Genomic DNA, 22,655 nt, shown 5'->3' on the forward strand with positions numbered 1-22,655 from the left:
TAATTGCTGATCTAAGAGTACAGTTATCTGAATTACAGCGCGGTTACGACGATCTTGAGGTGGAGAAGCGCAGATCAGCGGGTGAAATCGAGAGGTTGATGCAAACACTTGATGAGTTCAAGAGGAAGAATCAACGTCTTGAAAATGGATTTGAGGAGTTAAAACAGGGAAATGAACTCCTGACAAGTTTGCAAAAGGTGGAGAGAGGGGCTTCAGCACTACAGTTGACTGAGTTAAAGCAGACTCAGGAGAAGATTGAATCGTTAAAACAACAGCTATCGTCGACCAAGTCTGAGTGTGATAAAATGGAGCAAGCCTTATCGGAGGCTAATAAGGTTAACAAAGCTGAGACAACTCAACACAATATGAAGGTTAATCGGATACAACACGAATTGGACGTTGTGAGGCAGCAATATTTGTCTCTTGAGCAGGAACTGAAGAACGATAAAGCAGCTCTAAACACTACGCAGCAAGAGAACTGCGAACGCGTCAAGAATTTATCCCAAGAGCTGGCAGAATCCAAGACAACTATGCTCATGTGGATGAACAAGTGCAACACGCTAAGTGAAGACAAGCAGCAGTTGGAGAACGATGTACAAAGTCTATCGGAAGAGCAGTATAGTCTGCAACGAATGGTCGAGGAACTGCATGCTGATCGTGAAGCAAAGACTCAAGAAAGATTCGAGGATGAAGCCGCTCTTAAAGAAGAGATCGATTCTTTGACTGAACAGCATCAAACAATGGAGCGAGAGCGTCGTGTCATAGAGCAAGAGAAGAAGGCACTTGTTAAACTGGTCCAAACATTGCAAGCACGTCCAGAGCTGCAACAGCGAGCATTCCGTGAAATGCTTATGGCGTGTCAACGAGGAACAGAGCGCACATTCTGTCGGCTTGCAGAGCGAGTTACAGTCACTTTGGGGAAGTTAAGTATAGTGGAGAAACGATATCACACACTACAGTCTCAACTAGCAAAGCGCAAAGAATCTGCAAGAGAGAAAGACTCATCGTCGGATGAAGGCGAATGTCGGATCGTTCCGAAACCAGCTTCACCACAAATTGTTGTGCAGGAAGAAAATTTCTTAAGCAACAGTACCTCAGCCTTTACCATGTCGGCTTCACATCCAGAGTGGCTAGAAGCTATTGGACGTGACGACGGCGAAGCAGCAGAGGTAATTGAAACTCTGGAGAGAGAATTAAAGCATTGGAAGTGGAAGTATTTCGTGCAGTGCTTGGTGACAAACTCATGCGAGCAAGAGAGCTTTCGTCTTGCTGCACAATTGCAGGAGGCTTCCAGTACAATCGATCAACTGAAGAAGATCACTCACCTTCAATCTTGGCACAAGTTGAAAGCCAAATTGGAGAACCAACAACTCCACAAGCTGCAATATCTCGGTGTTGTGTTTGCACGACAGCTTGCAAAGAAACTATTGCTAAGTCAACAGACTCAATGCTTCGCGAAGTGGAAATATCAAGCTCGAGTACGAAAGTACCAAGCAAAATTAGATGCCAGCGCGAATGACCTCCTTCGAGCTTCGTTTTCGCCAACTACGACAATGGCTTTGGCCAATTGTATTCAACTAGTTCGTAAGTTCTGCGAACCTGCACGAAAGAATGGAGCTAACGAGCGAGTGAAGTCCTCACATACTCATGGAGCCGATGAGCTAACCGGTTACTTGGTAGAAATTAACACAAAGGTGGCGAGTTGGAAAGTGGCGGTGGATCGTAAAATCGCCGAGTATACTGAACGAAACAACCAACTAAAGTCGGTACAACGGAAGTGTGCCGAGCTAAAGGACTTAGTGGGCTTAAATCAGCGCCTTATCGAGGAAATGGAGCGCCGCTCTGCCTGTCAACAACATGTTGTGGAAGCCGCGTGGGACTTTGCCACTGCGTATAAGGCACTTTCGCCTTCTGCGAGAGCTCAAGTGTTCCAGTCGCGCGACTTGCTTTCCGCTTCTAAGGGAATTGTAGAGGGTCTCAACTCACTGGGACTTCCTCGTTCAGTGAATAAACTCAGTCAGACTCTCGGTCCCAATTCCGTTCGCAAGGCTAATGACAAGACAGTTTTTTCCAAGAAAGTGAACTTCCTATCAGCTAGTGCGGCACCCGGTGCAACAAGTGCAAGCAGCTCAATGACAGGGACAGAAAAGTCTCGACAAAGACTCAATGACTCCAACATTGAGTTACTGGAAGACGCCGTGGGGTCGTTGAGAGGAGCGATGCAAAAGCAACGCAAGCTTCAGTTGGATCTCAAGGAGACGGAGCAATCATTGACCATCACAACAAAAGAATTGCACAGACGCAACATGCAGTTTCTAATGTTGAGATCGTTCCTGCAGTGGAAATGTGCCAGTTCGAATCGTGTCCGTCACTATGGTCGGCAGCGTCAAGCGACTGCACGCGGATCTACATGATGTGAGAATGAGCTGCGCATAAAGCTCATGGCATACTAGTAGTATGCTGTATGCTGCATGCACCCGTAGAATTCCTAACATAAATATACTCGAATACAACGCGTGTTGAAGGACGACTTACTAAGTATGAGAAATCGATTCACCTGGTGCTGGAGCGTCGAGGATAGCGTGGTTGAAGGCCATCAAGAATTCCAGTGGTTGGTCACTTTCTAATCATCAGTGAGCTCCATTCAAGAAAACGATCCTTGGTGAATATATAGGATCACAGTAAGGTTATGCAATGCACTCCATTGCCGTGATCCCTTTGCGCAGCATTGCTGTAGCCGGCATGTTGAAGATGTCCGCAGCTGTCTTGAATTTCAGTATTTGAGCGAGTATAACATGGACTTGCGGGCATGGATGCGTTTCCCTGTCGACTTGCGAAACAGACTTTCTCCAAGCAGCACGCAGATTAACGTTAATTTGTCTTCAGTCTTCAGCTTGTACATGTATCGTGGAAGCATCGCAGAATATCGTATTTGCGTGGCCTACTAGCTCCGGTACTGCATCCTGTAGTTCCTCGACAACATTATAGGCAACATGAACTTATCTGTTCACTAGGCAACCTGGCCTCAGGCTTGGAATGCCTACGCGTCCCTACTAACACCATAATCACTCTAGTCGACCCCGTGCATAACGCTGCGAAGTTGAAGCAATTCGGCTGAGTCTACTCTTCGCTACAGATTGTAGCCTGGTACGGTTGCTGGCGCGACGTCATGCGCACGTAAACGGTAAATACGAAGCAATGCACCATCACGTTTCTTCGTGGACCTCCCCCAGTCGAGGAGTGGTGGCTTCCGAGCAGCGTTGAGCTTCAGGACTTGCTTGATTTGCTTTTCGATAGCTCATTTCCAAACTCACCATCAAGAGCACAAGAAACTCCAAGCCAGCCATGCTCACGAAGTGGCTTCTCGCAATTTGCTGCGCCGCGGTGGGGATTGTGGCTACGTCTGCCGACGACCTCGATGCCCGTGCCAACTCCATTGTCGACAGCTTCACCGACAGCCAAGTCGTCGGCCAACTGGCCCAGGTTGCCATCTTCTCTGTCCTGAATGAAGACTACTCACTGAACGAGGACCTCGTGCGCTACTACGCCAAGCTTCACGTGGGGTCATTTTTGACCACGCCGTTCACGAACGGCCCCAACGAACTTACCGGTGCAGTCGGATGGAACGTTGCAGAGTGGCGTGATATCATCACTCGCATCCAAGAGATCGTCATGGAAGAGAACGACGGCATCCCCATGATATACGGCATTGACTCGGTCCACGGTGCTGGTTTCATTTTGAACACGACACTATTTGGTGCTCAGATCAACGGTGCTGCTACGTTCAACCCCGACTTGGTCTACGAAATGGGTCGCGTCACTGGCCAGGACACCCAAGCTGCTGGAATCCCCTGGGTCTTTGGACCTATCCTCGAGATATCAAGCAACCCGTTGTGGCCACGCACCTACGAAACCTTTGGTGAGGATCCTCACCTCGTATCCGTGATGGCCGATGCTGTCATTCGCGGGCTGCAAAGCAACAACCAGACTGCAGCGTGCATGAAGCACTTTGTGGCCTACTCGAAATCCCCCACGGGTCACGATAAAGATGGCGTTGCAATCTCTGACTTCGATCTGCTCAACTATTTTGTGAGGCCGTTCAAGGCCGCTATTGACGCTGGAGTGTTGACGACCATGGAAAACTACATTTCCATTAACGGGATCCCCACTATTGGCAACCATAAGATTCTCCAGCAACTGCTGCGTGAGGACCTTGCCTTCGACGGACTTGCCGTCACCGATTTCGGTGAGATGGGGTCTCTCAACTCGTTCCACCGCGTTGCACGCACTGTTGACGAGGCCGTTCGTATGTCATACGTGCACACGGGAATCGACATGAGCATGGGAGTTGCTGACGTGTACTTGAACAGCACGAAGCTCTTGCTCGAACAGAACCCCGAATACCTTAACCGTCTTAAGGAATCCGCGAAGCGCATCATCAAGACCAAGCTGCAATTGGGTCTATTCGACTCCCCCATTCCCGGAGCCGATGACGTTGCCAAGGTTCGCAACGATGCCGACGTTGAGAAGTCTTTGGAGATGGCTCGCGAGTCCATTGTGCTGCTCCAGAACAACGACAGCACGCTGCCAATTTCCACTTCGTCTTCCGTGCTCCTGACCGGCCACTCGGCCCACAATATCGGCAACCAATGCGGTGGCTGGAGCGTTAGTTGGCCTGGTTACACCGGCAACGAAAACTTCCCTAACGGCATTTCGGTCAAGGAAGGCATGGAGTTTATTGGTGGCGACAAGGTGACCTACTTCAATGGTTTGGATGTGAACGGAAACTACTCAGACGTCAATATGACAACTGCAAAGGAATACGCCAGTCAGGCCGAGTACACGGTTGCTGTTATTGGTGAACACCCTTACGCCGAGAAGACTGGTGACATTGACGACCTTGCTCTTCCTGCTGGCCAGATTGAGTACGTCAAGGAACTCGCTTCTACTGAAACCAAGGTGATTGTTGTCCTCTTCGAAGGCCGCCCGCGTCTGCTTGGTGATCTCCCGGAGAACGTCCACGCCGTGGTGCACGGTCTGCTCGCTTGTGAACAGGGTGGTAAGGCGATGGCCGAGATCATTTATGGTCAGGTGAACCCCAGTGGACGCTTGCCAATCACCTACCCGAAGGACTCTGGCAACGTCCTGATGCCTTACAACCACCGTGTTACGACTCAATGCGCCGACTCCGAGTACTGCGAAATGCAGTGGGACTTCGGTACCGGTCTCAGCTACACCGAATTCACCTACTCCGACCTCACTCTCAGTAAGGCCAACGTCACCTCCAGCTCCGACTCCATCGACGTGTCTGTCACCGTCGCGAACTCTGGTAGTGTGTCTGGCAAGGAGACTGTGATGCTATTCCTCACACAACCGTACCGTTCGATCTCAGTACCTGAGGTGAAACAGTTGAAGAAGTTCTCGAAGATCAGCTTGGAACCTGGACAGACTCAGACTGTGAGTTTCACGCTTACGGCTGATGATTGGAGTGTGTACTACCCGCAGATTGGTAGTGGCATGAAGCAGGTTGCGGAGGACACAGACTATGTGATCGCGATCAAGCCAGAAACCGACTGCGACGTGTACAACGAGACTGCTGTTGCGAACCCGCTTTGCGCTACGTTCACATTGCAGACTGGTGACTACCCGTACGGTGTCTTCCTTGAGTAATGCGTATTCTATGGCCATGTATGACGTGTATTATGCCTTACAATGTGCTTCGATTACTTTTATATAGGCAGTCTTTATGTGCTGCCCCTTTCAATAAAAGTAGAATTTACTTCGAGATCGTTTTGTCATTTTTATTAATAGAGTTATTAAAACTAGTCCGAGTCTGCAAAATTCCTGCGTCTCTTCTTGCCCGACGCTGCAGAGCTCGAAATCAGGTTTTCTCGCTGGAATTGTTGCAGCAAATTGGTCTACAATAACATCACAGGCAAACGTCAGAGACGTTCGATGCAGTGTGCTTCAATGCGCAGAGCGATGCAGCTAATGGAGTCAAGCGAAGTGTGAAGGCACGTGGGCAACATACAGGAGGCATTAGCACGGTGCACTTCGAAGTCGAACGCGACGTGGACGTTGCTGCGTTTGGCGAGTGGCTTTCTGAAGTGGTCACCCGACTGAAATTTAATTTGAGCTGATACATGTATGTGAGCTGATGAAATAATTAAATCCCGGTAATTTATAAGCTTTAAGATCAAATACTAGTAGCATAAAAATAAAAGGTTATCTTTGAAGTGACTCAAAAAAATACTACTGAAGTATCCATCATGCTACTAGTAGTACGATATATTCCTGGGATAGCAGTACGAAGTGCTGCAGAGCAGCTTGCAGGCGATTAATTCGTTATTCTTCGATTTTTTGTCTTGAAAGTTGTATTCAAAAACGTCCGTCACGCTTTCACGTCCTTTCACGTCTCTCCTATCCCTTCATTTTTGTACCAGGGCTGTACCACCACCATACTTCCATCGATCTCAACTTACCTGCAATATTTGGACAGTTTTACAGTTTATGTCATCCTCGAAATTTCAGAGCTTCTTAGTGCGCAACAGGACTAAGGCCCGCGCCATTGCTCAGTTGAAGACATGCGTGGGCGTGCTGTTATGGAAGAACTGGCGCGTGAAGCAGCGCGAGAGCCGCTTGAGCCGCGGACTGCTCGGCAAACGCTGGCTGTACCCGGCGCTCGTTACGGACATCATCATCTCGCTGGAGCTTATTTCTGCTGCTTATCCAGAAAATGTGTGAATATAACGCGCAGTGGGAAACGTCCTAGAAACTTTTCCATCCGCGTGGGCTCCATTAGTAAAACAGTGGAAAAAAGATAAGCAACAAATATTTTTACTTTAGACCTTGATATTCCAAAATCTGCTTATCCTTTTCGTGATTTAACCCAATTCTCCAGGCGGTTTGATCGGTGAACGGCTGAGGAGAGCTTTCAACGTTCTTGCCAATAACGCTTCCGTGACCCGATGCTATCCCAGCCCCCGCCTCAGCCCTAGTTATAAATTTCATGCGAACCGAGTACGGTAATATATTAGCCAACGAGTGCCTTCCCAAACTGCAGAATACCCTTACCGTCCCCTGAAACCTTACCACCCGATAAAAATATTTACTACTATAACATAACGCGCGTTTGGCCGCGTCGGCCATCTTTGCCCTGTTATCGTCGCTGTGCTCTTAACTGTCACGGTGTTCCTTGAAGTGGTGAGTTGATACAGGAAAAACAACAATTGCCGTTTTCTTAAGCACATTGGACACAAACAGTTGACCGAAAAACAGGACCCGTCTCGTCAATTCAACAGGGCCCAAGGGGTCAGGCCGACCAGCAACTCGATAAAGTTAACCCATCTTTAGTTGGTAAGACACTCTATCAAGTAGTCATTTTTGTTCTGCATGCAGTATGCTCGATCGATGTTTATTATTATAAAAAACAAAATAGAAGATCTCTGAAATTTATTTCAGAGTCTACCGGGGATCCGATTTCCTCGCTTAGTTCATATTAGATCCTATAATCGTGCCCTCTTAACATCAATTGTCTTGTTATACTTCAGTGAATGAATTCGTAAAATTGATACCCTTAGAGCACTGCCACCGGTGGAGTGAATGAATAGTAAAATTGCCGCGTTTAGCGTGCGACAACCTAGAAACGTAAATTTACTACGGGCAGATTTCGCACCGGTTCATAGTAAAACACGACTGAAACGAGGGGGATACGAGCGACAGTCTTCTCAATGAGCCTAGAAAAAGAAACAAAGAGCTTCATCAACGAATGGGAGGAAAGAGAAGGTGGGGATAACGAGCGCCTCTCCGTATTCCACGTTTTAGCATTCTTAGTCCCGGTGCTCCACGCCACCGATGGCGTGGCTGCAGATATAGACAGTGGTAGGTCAAATAAATGAGAAGGATCGTTTGTATATGTACCATGCGTTCATACTGATACAAATATGCGGAGTCTGATTGGTTATCTGTTTACATTAGTAATACGCCGCGAGGTGATCGAGCAGTCAAATTTGACGTCGGGATCCCCCAATTATCACCCGTAGGCAAATATACTCCACGTTTTCTCAGACCGGTGCCAGGCCACAATTGTATTCTGAAGGGAAATATAGCTTTTGTCTAACTTTTCGGCAGTGCTCTTACAGAATTTGAAAAACACATATCTCCGTAAATTAAATGGTCAGATTGTCCCAAAATCTTAATAAATTACTGTACAAAAACTGAGAGTCATTGATTGCGTGGGATTAACAAATACCTTTAATAATTTATACCTGTATTGCTTTTGAATCACCCACCTGAATGTTAACTCTGTCGGCGACGCTCGCATCTTCGTGCAACATGCAACTGCAAGTAATTTATATGTTTTTTTTAATTTATTATGTTCTTTATGGATTAAATACCACGATATCGCTTATTCCAGGGTTATCCATAATAATGACCCAGGACCCACTTAATATGAAACGGATGGCGGGACCCCGGGGTCGAGAAAAGTTAGGGAGCACCCTGAGCGGAGCACCCGAGCAGGAAAAGTGTAAGCATATGGCGTTAGTAAGTTGAAGATCTAATAGAACTATCCTTGTTTCTGATAAACATTAAATCATGTAAAATGCGGTATAAAATATTTTACCACCACACTAGAAAACTAGTCATCCAGATCCCGCTGCCCAGCGTACCCCCATGCTCGAGGTAGTAGAAATGCGTTTTGGAAGTCTTCAGTGTTTTGCTCGAGAAACTCTTGAAATGTTAACGATTTTGCGTTTGCGTCAGTCGTCAATTCAGTTTGTCCTGACAATTCAAACCCTGATGGATCGCGTCGTGTACCACCAACGCCGTATCCAGCTTGGTGAGGCCGTGGCTGTTCACATGTTCGTTGTCGTTTAGTCCTTGGAACAGGCTCAACCACTCGGTCGGTAACCACGCACAGGTGCAGTGTCTGTCGAACTGTTCTGGTAAGAGCTTTAATACGCCCCTAGATTCGATAATTTTCACCATATCGTGAAGACACGGTCGACCTTGAGTACGGCGCTCTGTACCAGTACAGTCGTTCGGTCTAGTACCTTGCACTACCAATTTACGTGCCATTTTCCACAACTTCTGAGTTTCCTTCAGAGCGTGCACGGAAATATTTTTCACGACGGCAGAATATAAATCGTCGCGAAATAATTGTGGGATTGTGGACATCGCTTTTGCAGCTTGCACACTGTTATTTGTAGCCGCTCTAGACCACCAGGGAAGAAGTTGCTGAAAGACGGTCACTATCACCCAGTGCGTTATCTAGAAAGGACTTCATCATGATATGAGTACCTCCCACAGTAGAAGTATCCACACATCCGAAATAACATAATGAATCTATCCAACAGCGAACAAATTTGGTCTTGTATGGTCACCAATGTCGGCTTAAATAGGCGTCAATGTCACTGTTAAGGTCTTTTAATGCCAAACACCCCTCATTGAACTCACTCTCTGTAGCAGCGTTAATTGTTTCATCATATTTAGCCATGAACCTGTCAACTTCCAATTCCTTCATGGTTTTCATCACCAGCGAGGAGGCTCCAGGTACTTGTGCTACGACAATTTTCCGATGAGCTTGAACCAGAACGTTTCGGCGGATGTGCCACTGACACAGCAACTTCTTCGAGGACGGAAAGACTTTCTCCGTAACATTTGTACATGCCAAGTCTCTATCTGTAACAATTATCCTAGGCATCGGAATCGATTTTTCTTCTAGAAGAGATTAAGAGCCCACAACAAATCCGGCTCGCTTTCACCTGGTAGCCATATCTGCGCTATTGGTAAAATAGTGTTCATTCCAATAAGAACTATCACATTCAATAGTGGCATCCCGTACTTATTAGTTTTATAAGTACAGTCGAGAACGAGAATATCCATGAATTGTTTAGCCAGCTTTGTAGTTGTCGGGTGAGCCCACAGTAAATACTGCAGTCTATTGGAGGAATCATCAACTTTGTAAGTATAATGGAACTTGTACTTTTCCAGTAACGAGAACAGCGCCTCTGTATTGGTCTGTGTCGCCAACAGCTCCAACCGTGATGCTTTCTTGGTATTGGCAATATCCGATGGGAGAACAAGAGAGTCTTCATCGGCCATTATAATGGTAGCGTAGATTTTAGATGTCGAAACCCCAGCTTTAGCTGCAAAGAGACTAAATCAGACGTGGACGTGTCTCCAGTGGTCCTTCGTCGTGTATCACATTGTCTGTGGGTGACATGGACACGGACGTTTGAAGCAGCAGGATGGTTATGGGTCTGACTACCGTCCTTTGTATGTACAATACGCCACGGTTCAGTTGGAGCCGATGAATCGACCGCCACAATACTTAGGCGCATTTTACAACCACAGCGCTTTGACGTTACCATTGGGCGCTGGCGGTGTAAATCCTTAAGTTTTCTTGTATTTTTCGGCTTACCAACCCGGTCACATTCGTTCAAGGGGTAGCGGACTTTTCCTTCTCCATTTAGAGCCAACTTTTTCATTGACACATTATATCGATGTGCGTTGGTCCAAGCATGAATCGCGGCTTCGCAGCTTCTTCAGACTCGTACTCCATTTCGGGTGGCGCGGGGAGATGATACTGCTGCTATTCATTCACCTCACCCGGCGATAATTCAATCTCAGTCGAGGAAGCAGACGCAAGAGCGGACATAGTGGATCGAAGGTAGGTGGTGTCTAGTTGTAGAATATTGGGCCGTTATACGATATGGGCTTTCGTCCTCTCCGCAGTAAATATAAATATCACGAAATCTAAGGCCAAAAAGATATTTTTAGTTCCAATAACTTCAACTTACTAACGCCATGTGCTTACACTTTTTCTGCTCGGGTGCTCCGCTCAGCCTGAGGGTGCTCCCTAACTTTTCCCGACCCCGGGGTCCCCCATCCAATACCGCATCTCAAGTTAATTATTTATTTTTATTTTGACCGTTTACATAATATGTAAATGAATATTATTTAAGATAACCCAGGGGTCATTCAAGTAGATCTCGTTCCTGAAGCAGCACAACAGCTCCCAACCATGGCCTCGGGTGGTTCACAGGGACAGGTACCTCCGCGGAAACGTAAGAAACGGGTGGATAGGAAGGAGGCAGCGTATGCCCGCGTAGTCGAGACCCTCGGTGAAGGTAAGATTACAGCAATTCGGGATGAATAGCTGGGAGACTGGCGTAGGAGGCCGCGAGTGGGAGCAATCTGAAGGTGTGATTTACCAGCTTCTTCAGCATGGTTTTTCGGAGCGTGAAGTGCGTGCTATTGTACTGTTGGAGGAAGCCGAGTGGCCAGGATAAGAGATGCAATAAAAATGGAGTAGACACGCTACACACACGTCGAGAACGAGCCAAACCGTGGCATTCTTTCAGTGAAAGTGATATTGCCATCTTTAAAACTCACTGTGAAACTTAGATCCTCGAGGACGGTTTTCCATGTCCTCATCGTAGACCGCGGCAATACTTTACGGAGCCCAAACTGACTTGGCGTATCGTCCACTCTCGATATGAAGAGGAAGTCAAACGTGTTCACCTAACCTTCACGAATTATGAGCTATTCACGCTTTATACAGTATGTCCACTGTATTTACCCGGGCGTTCGCCTAACAAGGACCGCAACAGACGTGTGCGATTGCTGCGTGAAGTTAGATATTCAACTTCAACAAGACGACATCAGCGATGACGAACGAGACGCTCTTTTATTAAAAAAGAAAATGCATCTGGACGAAGCCATTGGTCAGAGAAGATTCGTTTCTTCTTTCATTAAAAACTACGCCGCCCTGCATGCACCAGAGCAGTATTTGCCATAATTAATTATTCTAGACACTGTCGACGAAATTAATAGCGACAACAAGTATAGAGATGGCTCTGAGACCATTTCGAGCGAAAATACTGAAACCGATGAAGTTCATGGGGAAGGTGATATAGAGAACGATCACGATGGCACATTAACATCTGAATCAGTTAATTATGGGGATTTAGAGAGATCTGACGTGAACATTTCTGGTGATGCAGTTGGGAATGAACATAGTACTCCAGATTTGGAGTATTGCCGAATGCTGATCCAAGCAGAAGACTTTGGCGGTGGAATATCAATGCCTCATTATGGTCATATTCGTCCTTCTGTTGATTACTTCAATAGTAATTTGATTCTACAGAACTTTGTCGTGGCGGATATCGACAACAATATCAATCACGTTTACTTCTACGACGAAAGAGCCCAAGGCAAGGATGCGGACGCACTATGCAGTCTTCGGTTGAACTATCATCTTGCCAAGTTACTCGGCAATTTGCTCTCGAACCTCCCTCCGGCTGAGGTCAGTTTCAGCTTACTTGACAATTGTGTCGGACAAAATAAGTCAAAGGTGGTCCTCATGTTTTTTGCTCTTCCATCAGTGGTTTTCCCTTACAAGAAAGTGATATTGTGTTTTTTTTTTACTGCCTGGGCACTCACACAATGTTGCTGATCGTGTAATAGCATGGTGCCGCAAAGCAACTCAAGGTTTGAATTTGTATACACCGATGGATTTGGTTGACAAAGTGTATATTATACAGATCTCTATTTATGTCGCCACCAGATGCTACTCACTCGGCTAGTTGTGCCAAGAAATTCCTTATAGATGCTGTGAGAAGCCTAAGGACCAGCAACAGAACCTGCGTTATTGATAATTGCGAAGCTCCAATTATTTTGCCAGCTCGACGAACTTCTGCGGTTAAATGCGCGTTGGAGTCTTCTATCGAATACAGGAGGGACTTATTCTCAACTGTTAATTTTTGGAGCTGGGAAGCGGAGCGATTGCACTCTCAGAGAACCTGCGCCACTTGGAAGAGCGGACTTCGCAAGAAGGAAATCTCGAGTACAATATTGCACTGTTGGTCCTATTCAGACCCTTGCTGAGGCAATTGCCCATAGCCCAATCACAAGGAGGTTGTGGTCAACGGCTGAGCTGATGTGAGGCTCCAAAGCCACGCATTGGAGGTTGAGCTCACCACAGCCTCCCAGGACTGTCCGAACAGTTTAGATCTAGAAACAGATCGAAAAGGACCTACGCAGTTGAAGCCAAAAACAACGCGCAAAAGCGTCGCACAGTTGATAGGAAAAGGAGATAACCAAAGCAAAAAGGTGACAGAGTAACCTGACTTCTTGTTCGCGAACGAAGCACGCTTTAGATCCTCCGTGACATAACCCCCGTGGTAATGCTGTAGCATATCGCTGCAAGGGATTAATATCACTCGAACTCCACTCACCTGCACTATTTGCACAGTTTGTACTAAGTAGTAGTTCTTGTTTACATGCCATTCTCGAAATTCTTCGTGCGAAGCACGACTTTTTTTTAATATAGTAGCCACTACGTGCGTACAAATAGTACTTCCTCCGTCCGAAAATATAAGCGGGTCCCCAGCATTGGTACTCTCCGGTAATATAAGGGTTAAGTTCGGACATTATCTACTTTATCCTGTTCAATCGAACTTAAAAGTATCGTAGCCTTGTCGTAAATATTGTCGTTGCAGGTCAATGAAAGTGGAAGGAGACCGTTGTTCATGCGCAACTGCTCTTTTGATAGATGCGGAAGCTGATACTTATTACAGCCATCGACGTTCATGGACGCCTGTAGCACAGACTGTAGCGTGACAAACACTTTGTCAATAGTGCTATACTCAAGCTGGCTATAGGCTTCCTCGACGTTGCTGACCAGGTCTTCAATTGTTCTTGCCTTCTTCTTGTGCTGTAGCGATTGGATTGACGCGAAGAACCCGAGGTCGTTGACGTTGAAATCAGGAGAATTGGCTGGTTGTGGTTTAATGCTCATATCCCACCCACCATCACTACAAGCAGCAACCACTTCGGGATCGTCCGCAGCCACGTGTGGCTTAGCATTGTCATGCTGAAGAAACACGCGCTTGCCCGATGGCCAAACCGCTTTGACGCTCGGTATGACCATCCGGCACAATGCCTGGCGGTACACGTCCTTGTCGACATTGTAGGTCTTTAGCTCCAGTGTGCCGGCCGGTCGGTTTTTACTGGATCGTTCGGCCGGCTCGTACACAACGAATGGCCATAGGTCAATCTTGCCGTCCCAAATCCGGTGACGCTTACTGTCCCACCGCGGGCGCGCAACAGCAACTAGGAACATGACCTTGACGATGTAGTTTTTGTTTTTGACAGTAAGATGGGGAGGTTCCTCGTGCGTTCCCAGATAGAATCGCTGGTTCTCCTTCTTCAGATAGAACCATTTTTCATCTAAGTGAACGTAGTTCATGAAGCTGTCGAACACTCGCGTATTGCGTGGACCCCGATGTACAAATCCGTAGGCGAACTTGAGTCGATCAGCCCGATGTTGATCCGACAATAACGGCTTTAGCCGCGTGGTGTGACGTCGAAATGCACCAGCAAGAAAGTAATCGTGAAGACTCGACTTGGCAATACCGAGGGAACTCGCTAAAGTGCGAATGTCAGTTCGTTCCTCAAATGGCGTAAGTTCGATAGCGTGGCTGAGGTCGTGGCGGAACTCCTCCGTTAACCGCGTCTTCCGGCCGCTCTTGCCCTTCCTGTCACTGTCGTAGTTAATGGCATTGCCGCTCTTGATGTCTTGAAGGGCCCGGCGCCACAGACGGGCGATCTGGTCGTCACTGCACTCATATTTAGTCGAGCACGCCGCAATAGCACCTATCGGAGGCTCTAGTTCGATGCTGACTTTCAGTAGGAAGGCAATGACTTCCGCCCGTTCACTCGGAGTTAGATTCTTGCGTTTACGCGTATTCATTGGAGCACTGGTGGTCATTTTGAGGTGCTGGCGAAGGGTTAAAGCTGGAATGGTGTGTACCTGGTGTACTTGGTAGACTGTTACTTTTCATTAAGACCACCAAATATCGCGGGAGGACCGCGGTTCGAACCGTCTTGTTGTGCTCTTCGTTTTTAACCAATACATAGGTCCCAACGCGCGATATTAAGATTAATAATATTTTTTGGTATGGACCCGCTTATATTTTCGGACGGAGGAAGTAGCTACCATGAAGAATTGGTTTTCCTGTCCAAAAAGTGTCCAAATTTTTGGACAGTTTGCCCAAAAAACTGATCACGTTTTACCAAAATTGTACAAAATCCTTCCAAATATTATCAACTGTAATTATAAATCGCATAATTTTGCTTACAAAACTAATCTTTGGGCTAAAACCACTAGCATTTCATTATAATAACGCTTAGCTCTATTAAATCAGTTTTTATTTTTGGTCAACTGTCCAAATTTTGACACTTTTGGACAGGATAATCCTGTTCCAGAAAAATATCTGGGCATGAGGAGAACTGTATGAGCATTTTTAAATGCTTTAATACTATTAAAATAGCTGTACTCTTTCTGATTTAGTACTGTACTACAACAGCCGCAAAACTCTTGAAATGAACACGGTGGTTGATTCTGCTTGGAATTCCTATATCCTATTGATTTCAAAATCTAGGCCATTAAGTGTGCTTCGATGCATAGTTGACATGTGAAACGAGGTCAACAATGAGAAATTCATTTACTAAAGTGTTCAAACACGCTAAGATGTGATGACGGAAATAGCATGCGATAAAATTGACAATGACGACAGTTGGAAGTTGAGCTGATTGAAATGAGCCTGCGGAAGCTAAAATGGCGAGGTATCGGCCGTTTGGAACTTCTTGCATGGCTCAACGAGTTCCTCCAGACAGACTATACCAAGGTACGAAAGCTCTGGGAAAAATAAACCTTCGTCCGACACGTGCACGTTTACGGAATGCGAAATTGATTCTCGTGGCTATGCAGATTGAACATCTCGCAGACGGTATCGCGTATTGCCAGATCTTCGACGCCTTGTACCCTGGCAAAGTCAATTTGCAGCGGCTAAACTTTCACGCTAGAACCGAGATGGAGTACGAGCACAATTTGAAGGTACTTCGGCGTACCTTTCACGTTTGCGACATCCGAAAGGTGCACGCTTCGCTGGATTAATTTCATAGATTGTAGACTTCTAAATGGAACCTCTCATCACATTGCAGGAGATTCCCATTCGAAAACTTGTTCAGGGCATCTTTCAGGAGCATTTTGAGTTTTTGCACTGGATCCACGATTACGTTCACCGAACTTATCCTGATGCCGTTCGTTCGTACCATGGTTTTGAGCGCCGCCAGGAGGCATTACGTCTGTCAGATTCCGATTCGAAGTTCAGCAATACAAACCTTATCCCAAAGGATTCGGTAGGTTTCCTGCAATTGAGTATTAATGCAACAATTCTTCACTCCAGTGTGGTAAATTGAACTCTCCGTCTTCTCCTTAGAATTCGCTGAAGACGCCTCCGGAGGGTTACATCGATAGATACGTATTGGACCTGGGCGAAGTTGAAAGCTCGCGAAATAGTGAATTTTCGTCGAATGTGGCCCTTGGTGACCAAAATGCGGACACAACCCCAGATGAAGAAGGAGAGCTCGACTTTATGGATTCTACTCTGCAAGTTGTTCGGTGAGCCAGCACTGTTACGATTTAGCTCAATCACTATCACCTTGAGGTGACTCTGACACTTCGTTGATAAGGCAATCATTCAGCAGCACCCTGAGAGCAAAGCTTGCCTCCACGAAACTTGAAGAATGTATCGGTTGCGTTGATATGAAAGCCTCTCACATAAAGGCTACTCTTAAAAAAAATTCACTACGACGTTCAAATTCTCGTCAAGATGTAAGCGGTGGTGGGCGGAAGACTAAAGCGAGTGCGTTCAAGGAACCAACGGAGCCAGACCCGATGATGTGTCGCTGTATCTCGGACCTGGTGAGCCCACCACGACCAAAGACTTGAAATATTGCTTTGGCTACTGTGCGGAATAACGATCTTTACCACATTGGTTGATCTTAATTACAGATCGAATGCTTAGAATCGGAGCTGTTTGGGCGCATGAAGGACTTGGTAAGGAGTTACAATATTTAGAGATATTGTTCTAGACGCTTACGTGATTCTCACAACACTTTTTTTTTTAAATATGCAGCAATACCTAAAGAAAAACGTCGAGCAACTAGTTGCAGCTCAACCGCCTAAGCAACAGAAGCACCAGAGCTACTAAGTCAACAACCCCGGGCTTTGTCTTTTCGTCGTCTTTTAATTTTTTTTTAAGATTGCAATAAAAGTTATTGACTTTACAAACACTACCAGGTAGTCAATCCAAACCAGTGTTTTTTAGCCACTAGAAACTGATACTCAAGTGATGGTCAAGACGGTGGGCAGCGGCCAACTCGCGGCTGCGTTCGGCGTCGGCGTGGCGGCTACAATTGCGGCGCAATACGTGTACCAAGTTGCGCTCAAGCGCAGCTCTTATCTGTCGAAATCGGCTGTAACGACGCCGCGCGGAACGGATGCTTCTGCGCAGGAGTTGCTGGAGGAGCAACTGTCCCGCATTTCCGCCTTCTTTGGGCCCGAGGGCTTCGCTAAGGTTAAGGACGCGTTCGTGGTGGTTGTGGGGCTCGGTGGTGTTGGATCCCACGCTGCGCACATGTTGGCGCGCTCAGGCGTCGGCAAGCTTCGGCTCATCGACTTTGACAATGTCACGCTGTCTTCACTGAACCGCCACGCTGTGGCCACCCGCGGTGACGTAGGGCTGTCCAAAGTCACAGCCATGAAGCGCCACTTGCATGAGATCGTGCCGGACTGCGAGGTCGAGGACATGGCCGTCATGTTCGAGGCAAACAGCGCCGACGAACTGCTGGAAGGCAACCCCACGTACGTGCTGGACTGCATTGACGACGTTAAGACCAAATGTGCGCTGCTTGAGGCTGTGACTCGCAAGGGACTCAAAGTTATCACAGCGACTGGAGCTGGTGCCAAGGCTGACCCAACTCGTCTGCAGATTGGATCGTTAAAGGACGCTGTTCGTACGTAACACTGCGGTGTGACTGAGTTGTAGCAAACGCTCATGTATTTTTGTTATTATGTGATAGGTGACCCGCTTGCGACGAAGATCCGGTACTTCTTAAAGAAGAAGGGGATTTCGTCGTCGGAGATCACGACTATTTTCTCGAGTGAGAAGAGCGTGTGTAAGCTGCTGCCTTTAGATGCTGAGCAGGCGCAGAATCCCGAGCAGTTTGGCAATGTAGAGAACTTCCGCATCCGGGTGATCCCCGTGTTGGGCACGATGCCCGCGCTCTTCGGACAGTCCATGGCGGCGTATGTTCTGTGTGATCTGGCTGGTAAGAAGATCAACCCGGAGGCGGTGGCACGACTGTCACGTGACCAGCGCAACAAGCTGTACCAGAAGTTGCAACAACGTGAACACGTGCTGTTCCACGAAGGCCACAAAATCGAGCTGGAGAAGGACGAGATTGAGTTCGTGTACCAGGAAATCTGGCGTGGACGTAGCTCTGTGAGTGGAGCGCGTAATGGTGGCCACGACCGCCTGTACTTGGCTCGCTGGCGAACGGACCGACCACTGGACCCGGACAATGTGGTATACTTGACCACAAAGGAGCTCGCCATTCTAGACAAGAACGGAATCGAAGGGTTTGACCCAGAGATTGTTGCCCGCATCGATGCTCGTCTGAGTCAGTTCGGAAGCTGGGCGGTTCCTCAGTAGAAATACCATAGAGCTGCGTTATATGCATGTAGAACTGCAGTAGAATGAGCTGGAGATTTTGTAGACAGCAATTTTGGAGCTTGAAAACTGCAATAGACCGACTCGGTCTAAAATGAAGATGTCACGGTACTCTTTATTATGTGACATGTGCCAATGCAACGAAAAGTGTTGATTTCAGTATGGCCTACAGTTTATCATATTAGCACCGTTACCCTTACATCCATGCCAAAATGCTTCGCATTTCAGTTAGCAATCAGCTAAGCTTACGTACGACCAGCTCCAGTTCCCCCAGTTCCCACAATGGCCACCACGAAGAAAGTGACCCAGCGTCTCGCCTGCGATTCATTCAAGCAATGGATCCAGGGACTTGACGCCTTCCTTTTCGACTGCGATGGAGGTACGCATACGGTGACTGTGTTGAGACCGTGACGTCATTGACACGCAGGTACTAACGAGATTATGATATGACAGTATTGTGGCGCGGGGCTGCCCCGATTGAAGGTGCTGCCAATATGATCAACCTTTTACGCTCGCTCAACAAGCGCGTAGTGTTTGTGGTGAGGTGGATCTGCTGCTATTTGGATACAAGTCGAGACTGACGATGTGATGGGAACGATCCTTTTGATTTATTAGACCAACAACGCCACTAACAGCCGTGCCACCTACGTGAAGAAACTCGGTGGGTGCCAATATATTGGAGTTGGGTGGATTTAGAGAGATTTAGACGCTAACGGGGAGTTTTGATGTGCTACAGCGTCGCAGGGCATCACCGCGGTCGAGGCCGACATCGTCACGTGAGTTATGCATTGCTAATCTTCGTAGCGATCATCCAAGCTAACATGCTGGCGGCTGTTTGTTAAACTATAGTTCGGCGTGGGCTACGGCGCAGTACATGAAGCAGCACAAAATTGAGGGCAAAGTGTACATCGTCGGTGAGGCCGGTCTCAAGACCGAACTGGAGTTGGAGGGCTACAAGGTCAGTGGCTTGGAGCACAGCGACATCAAGGGTCTCCCGCACGTGCCGGATATCGACATGGAGACGAAGGCGGTTGTCTGTGGCTTGGACAGGTATTGAAATTATTTGGACGCCGCGTCCTCTCAAGCAACAGTACTAACGTTGTCTTTCTGACATCGTGATATTCTGCAGATACTTCACCTACTACAAGATGGCGTACGCTACGGCATGTGTGCGTCAGATCCCTGGCTGCCACTTCATTGGCACCAACCCGTAAGTTTCTGCTCGTTCAAGCGATGCGCTTGACCATCTTTTACAATTGTTTTCCATTATGACACAGTGACTCCACGTATCCGACGGATGGCGCCATTATCCCGGGCGGAGGCTCCCTCGTTCACATGCTGGAGTGCTCTATTGGCCAGTACGTATAATTTTGTGTTGTCTTGTAATTCTTAGTGCACGCATGCTTATCATTTGCGTTATTATTTATGCTTATAGCCCCCCTGAAGCCGTGTGCGGTAAGCCTTCGCAAGATCTGCTGCAGACCATTGTTGCCACGTACAAGTTGGACCCCTCGCGCACGTGCATGGTGTGAAAGCTGCAATTTGCAATACTTAGTGACCTGCGCTGAGCTTGTTCCGTGTCAATTTCACAAATAGGTTGGTGACCGTCTTTCGACGGACATCGAGTTTGGCAATGCTGGTGGCCTCCACACGTTGCTGGTGCTGACTGGAATCACGCACGAATCGGAGCTGGGCAGCATCGAAAACGCCCTCCACGTGCCTGACCACTACGTCGATTCGGTTGATGTGATCAACCAGCTCCACGCCGAGACGCTTGAGAATTAAAATTGGTCTCTTGTGTGATCTGTTGATCGAACTCAATTCAATAGACGCAGTGTGATCGACTTTAGTATTTTCAGGTGCTTTCAAGTTGAGTTCACAGCATCAACACTGAGTTTTATTGATACAACTAATTTCACGTCGTGGTTGGTATATTACACTATGAACACCCTGGTTTATACTGACGGTGATCCACCTCGAGCCTTCGTTTTCAGTCTTGGAATCGATCCATTACTACCACTGTTGACAAAAGCGTCGAACATGGAGAACCCACCGCCATTTGCGGCAGCATTAACACCACCTGCTGGAGTGCCAAAACTGTTAGCTTTGGTAGTCTTCTTCGGTCGAATCGGAGCTGAATTCAGTCGACGTGTAGTAGGTGCAGCTGTGGGGCGAATACTTGCGCTACGAGGTCCTGGTGACGCAGCCCTTTGCTTGGTGGGGCCCGAAGCGACCACTGGAGACACCAGAGGGGTTGGAGTCCGCAGATATCGTGGCATCGGTGACTTGACCAAACGCTTCGTGATCTCTAGGAACTGCAGTTTCTTGGTGGGCGTCACGTCTCCTTCTACCGCTCCCCTTGGTCTCTTTCGCGTTGGGGCTCGTACATTTTCCGGTGAGTCATTATCGCTAATGAGTCCACTGCTGTTCAAGCTGATGTTCAAATCTCCCTCCTCGATCATTTGGTCGCGTCGGGGTGCGTCTAACTCCGCTGTATCACTCGCTAACACCTTCCGGAACTCTGCTCGTTTTGCCGCCAACATCTTTGCCGCTTCTTCTTTCTGGCCCTTCTTGGTATTCTTACCCAACACTTTTGGAGTGCTCATATCTTGCACCTTGTTCATTCGAGCAAGCAGCTCAGCATTCGCCAATCGCTGCTTGATGGACATCTTCTCATTTTTCCCGTTAACCTTCGTCTTTGTTGGCGGGATCGTAGAATCTCCTTCTCCAGATGTCTTTGCAGACTTCGACTTCGTCTTAGACTGCGTATCCTTGCCAACATTATTCCCCACAGTCTTTTTCCGCATATTATTGCTGCCTGCTGAAGTTGTTTTGGCATCATTCTTTACAGCGTTTATGTCATCTTCCTTTGCTTTGACTGCCATCGTGGTATTTGCCGTACCCGGCATCGAGCTCATCGCTCTCGATACGGCTTCTTTCAGGTCCTTTCGACGTCTAAGACGCTTCTTTGGTGTCGATGCGGGCATTGGCTCGGGTTCAGCCTCTGCTTCGTCGCTCTCCTCCTGCTCAGCTTGAGTAGCAACCCCCGCAAGTTTTGTCTGCCTCCTCGCTTCCGCGTTCGTAAAGTTAAAATCTAGTGGCGGACCTCCCCTCCTCTTCGCAAATCGTTTCGTAGACGTAATTGTCTTCTTTTTCACCGGTGATTTCTGCACTCGCTTAGGAGATTCCTGAGCGACCGGCAGAATCAGACTCACCATAGACGGCTCGTCATCATCGTCCGAGTCGCTATCCTTGTCAAGCGACAACATGCTCAGGAGTCCATCGTTCGGTAGCTCTGGCGGGGGGCTATCATACCCTTCGAGACCCTTCTGGTTCTCTGAAACGGAGTCTTCTTCGGGCTGCGCCGACGGTAAACTAATAGGTGTAATCCTCTTCGGCAGTGCTGGCTTCGTCTTCTGACTCTGCGTAGGCTGCATCTTGGTTTTCAATTCTTTACGTTTGACTGTCTTTGTTCTCGCCTCTTTAGCTTTAGCTGTCTTGGCCTCCTTCTTCTTACTCGACACAGGTTCCTCTTCATCCGTCTGCGTTCCGCTAGCCGCCACCTGCTTCACCTTCTTTTGTCTCTCTGCTTCTTCCCGCTGCTTCTCCCTATACAAAGCTTCTTTCGTTTCCTGCTCACGCTCGGCCTGCTCTCGTGCCTGCTTCTCCTGTTCCTGTCGCTTCAGTCTACGCAATTGCCGCTTGTACCTCAGCTCCTCCATCTCCATTTCCTCTCCCAGCAAGAGCTGTTGCCATGTTTTCTGTAGTCGCTGGCACCGCAGCTCGATGGACTCCCACTGTACACCGCATTGAGAATAAGCATAAGTTAGAAAGCTAATATCTCGGAGTCTACATGGAAAACGCACGCACTTCCAAGTTGTACGCCTCGAGCAGGATCTCTTCGGGATAAGGACCCCCCATATGGTCCGTGGTATTGTCCCACGACTCCATGCGAACCTGCGTCGCGGAGCCGCTTGAGCACGTCGAGAATAAACGTTTTCCTCGCGCGCCGTGGCGATTCAAATTTTAAGTGCATTTGAGGTGAGGCACACCATTTGCGTGGTGTGCCAC

General features: G+C 47.7%; 9 protein-coding genes across 10 annotated transcripts; 7 read left to right on the forward strand and 2 right to left on the reverse strand.

The window, feature by feature from the left end:
- Nucleotides 1-38: 38 nt before the first annotated feature.
- Nucleotides 39-2,515, forward strand: PPTG_14390 (hypothetical protein; the record flags this gene model as incomplete). The annotated part of the gene is made up of 1 exon (XM_008911662.1): nt 39-2,515. A coding segment is annotated over one exon (2,376 nt), but the record flags the coding sequence as incomplete, so codon positions are not given.
- Nucleotides 2,516-3,191: 676 nt separating this feature from the next.
- On the forward strand, nt 3,192-5,780 carry PPTG_14391 (hypothetical protein). The gene has a single exon (XM_008911663.1). It carries the CDS (start codon nt 3,346-3,348, stop codon nt 5,668-5,670), a length of 2,325 nt encoding a protein of 774 aa, XP_008909911.1. The 5' UTR covers nt 3,192-3,345; the 3' UTR covers nt 5,671-5,780.
- A 730-nt stretch (nt 5,781-6,510) lies between these two features.
- Nucleotides 6,511-8,042, forward strand: PPTG_23565 (hypothetical protein; the record flags this gene model as incomplete). Its single annotated transcript, XM_008911664.1, has 4 exons — nt 6,511-6,738; nt 7,302-7,356; nt 7,834-7,881; nt 7,978-8,042. The coding sequence occupies 4 exons, from the start codon at nt 6,511-6,513 to the stop codon at nt 8,040-8,042; spliced, it is 396 nt and encodes a 131-aa protein (XP_008909912.1).
- Nucleotides 8,043-11,026: 2,984 nt separating this feature from the next.
- PPTG_14393 (hypothetical protein) lies at nt 11,027-11,294 on the forward strand (the record flags this gene model as incomplete). Its single annotated transcript, XM_008911665.1, has 2 exons — nt 11,027-11,132; nt 11,179-11,294. 2 exons carry the CDS (start codon nt 11,027-11,029, stop codon nt 11,292-11,294), a joined length of 222 nt encoding a protein of 73 aa, XP_008909913.1.
- A 2,283-nt stretch (nt 11,295-13,577) lies between these two features.
- Nucleotides 13,578-14,776, reverse strand: PPTG_14394 (hypothetical protein; the record flags this gene model as incomplete). The annotated part of the gene is made up of 2 exons (XM_008911666.1): nt 13,578-13,603; nt 13,816-14,776. 2 exons carry the CDS (start codon nt 14,774-14,776, stop codon nt 13,578-13,580), a joined length of 987 nt encoding a protein of 328 aa, XP_008909914.1.
- An 829-nt stretch (nt 14,777-15,605) lies between these two features.
- PPTG_14395 (hypothetical protein) lies at nt 15,606-16,475 on the forward strand (the record flags this gene model as incomplete). The annotated part of the gene is made up of 4 exons (XM_008911667.1): nt 15,606-15,695; nt 15,779-15,943; nt 16,012-16,209; nt 16,290-16,475. 4 exons carry the CDS (start codon nt 15,606-15,608, stop codon nt 16,473-16,475), a joined length of 639 nt encoding a protein of 212 aa, XP_008909915.1.
- A 682-nt stretch (nt 16,476-17,157) lies between these two features.
- On the forward strand, nt 17,158-18,750 carry PPTG_14396 (hypothetical protein). Its single transcript, XM_008911668.1, has 2 exons — nt 17,158-17,868; nt 17,935-18,750. The coding sequence occupies exons 1-2, from the start codon at nt 17,205-17,207 to the stop codon at nt 18,564-18,566; spliced, it is 1,296 nt and encodes a 431-aa protein (XP_008909916.1). The 5' UTR covers nt 17,158-17,204; the 3' UTR covers nt 18,567-18,750.
- A 22-nt stretch (nt 18,751-18,772) lies between these two features.
- PPTG_14397 lies at nt 18,773-20,554 on the forward strand. Of its 2 annotated transcripts, XM_008911669.1 has the most exons (9): nt 18,773-18,963; nt 19,038-19,123; nt 19,200-19,245; nt 19,321-19,360; nt 19,434-19,634; nt 19,714-19,794; nt 19,862-19,942; nt 20,020-20,110; nt 20,181-20,554. In XM_008911669.1, the coding sequence occupies exons 1-9, from the start codon at nt 18,867-18,869 to the stop codon at nt 20,367-20,369; spliced, it is 912 nt and encodes a 303-aa protein (XP_008909917.1). In that variant the 5' UTR covers nt 18,773-18,866; the 3' UTR covers nt 20,370-20,554. The 2 variants fall into 2 exon arrangements, with proteins under 2 accessions (XP_008909917.1, XP_008909918.1); XM_008911670.1 differs by having other exon boundaries at nt 20,020-20,554.
- On the reverse strand, nt 20,431-22,609 carry PPTG_14398 (hypothetical protein). Its single transcript, XM_008911671.1, has 2 exons — nt 22,455-22,609; nt 20,431-22,381 (listed from the first exon to the last, which is right to left on the reverse strand). Exons 1-2 carry the CDS (start codon nt 22,533-22,535, stop codon nt 20,540-20,542), a joined length of 1,923 nt encoding a protein of 640 aa, XP_008909919.1. The 5' UTR covers nt 22,536-22,609; the 3' UTR covers nt 20,431-20,539.
- Nucleotides 22,610-22,655: the final 46 nt, after the last annotated feature.

This window comes from Phytophthora parasitica (assembly GCF_000247585.1).
Source record: "Phytophthora parasitica INRA-310 unplaced genomic scaffold supercont2.43, whole genome shotgun sequence".
Taxonomy (NCBI): Eukaryota; Oomycota; class Peronosporomycetes; order Peronosporales; family Peronosporaceae; genus Phytophthora; species Phytophthora nicotianae.

Bases quoted from the DNA above. Each gene is read 5' to 3' on its own strand.
- PPTG_14391 (XM_008911663.1), top strand. From the start codon at position 3,346: ATGCTCACGAAGTGGCTTCTCGCAATTTGCTGCGCCGCGGTGGGGATT.
- PPTG_14397 (XM_008911669.1), top strand. From the start codon at position 18,867: ATGGCCACCACGAAGAAAGTGACCCAGCGTCTCGCCTGCGATTCATTC. The intron at 19,361-19,433 runs GTGAGTTATGCA...GTTAAACTATAG, and splicing joins GTCGAGGCCGACATCGTCAC to TTCGGCGTGGGCTACGGCGC. The intron at 20,111-20,180 runs GTGTGAAAGCTG...TTTCACAAATAG, and splicing joins ACCCCTCGCGCACGTGCATG to GTTGGTGACCGTCTTTCGAC.
- PPTG_14396 (XM_008911668.1), top strand. From the start codon at position 17,205: ATGGTCAAGACGGTGGGCAGCGGCCAACTCGCGGCTGCGTTCGGCGTC. The intron at 17,869-17,934 runs GTACGTAACACT...ATTATGTGATAG, and splicing joins ATCGTTAAAGGACGCTGTTC to GTGACCCGCTTGCGACGAAG.
- PPTG_14398 (XM_008911671.1), bottom strand. From the start codon at position 22,535: ATGGAGTCGTGGGACAATACCACGGACCATATGGGGGGTCCTTATCCC. The intron at 22,382-22,454 runs GTGCGTGCGTTT...TGCGGTGTACAG, and splicing joins TCGAGGCGTACAACTTGGAA to TGGGAGTCCATCGAGCTGCG.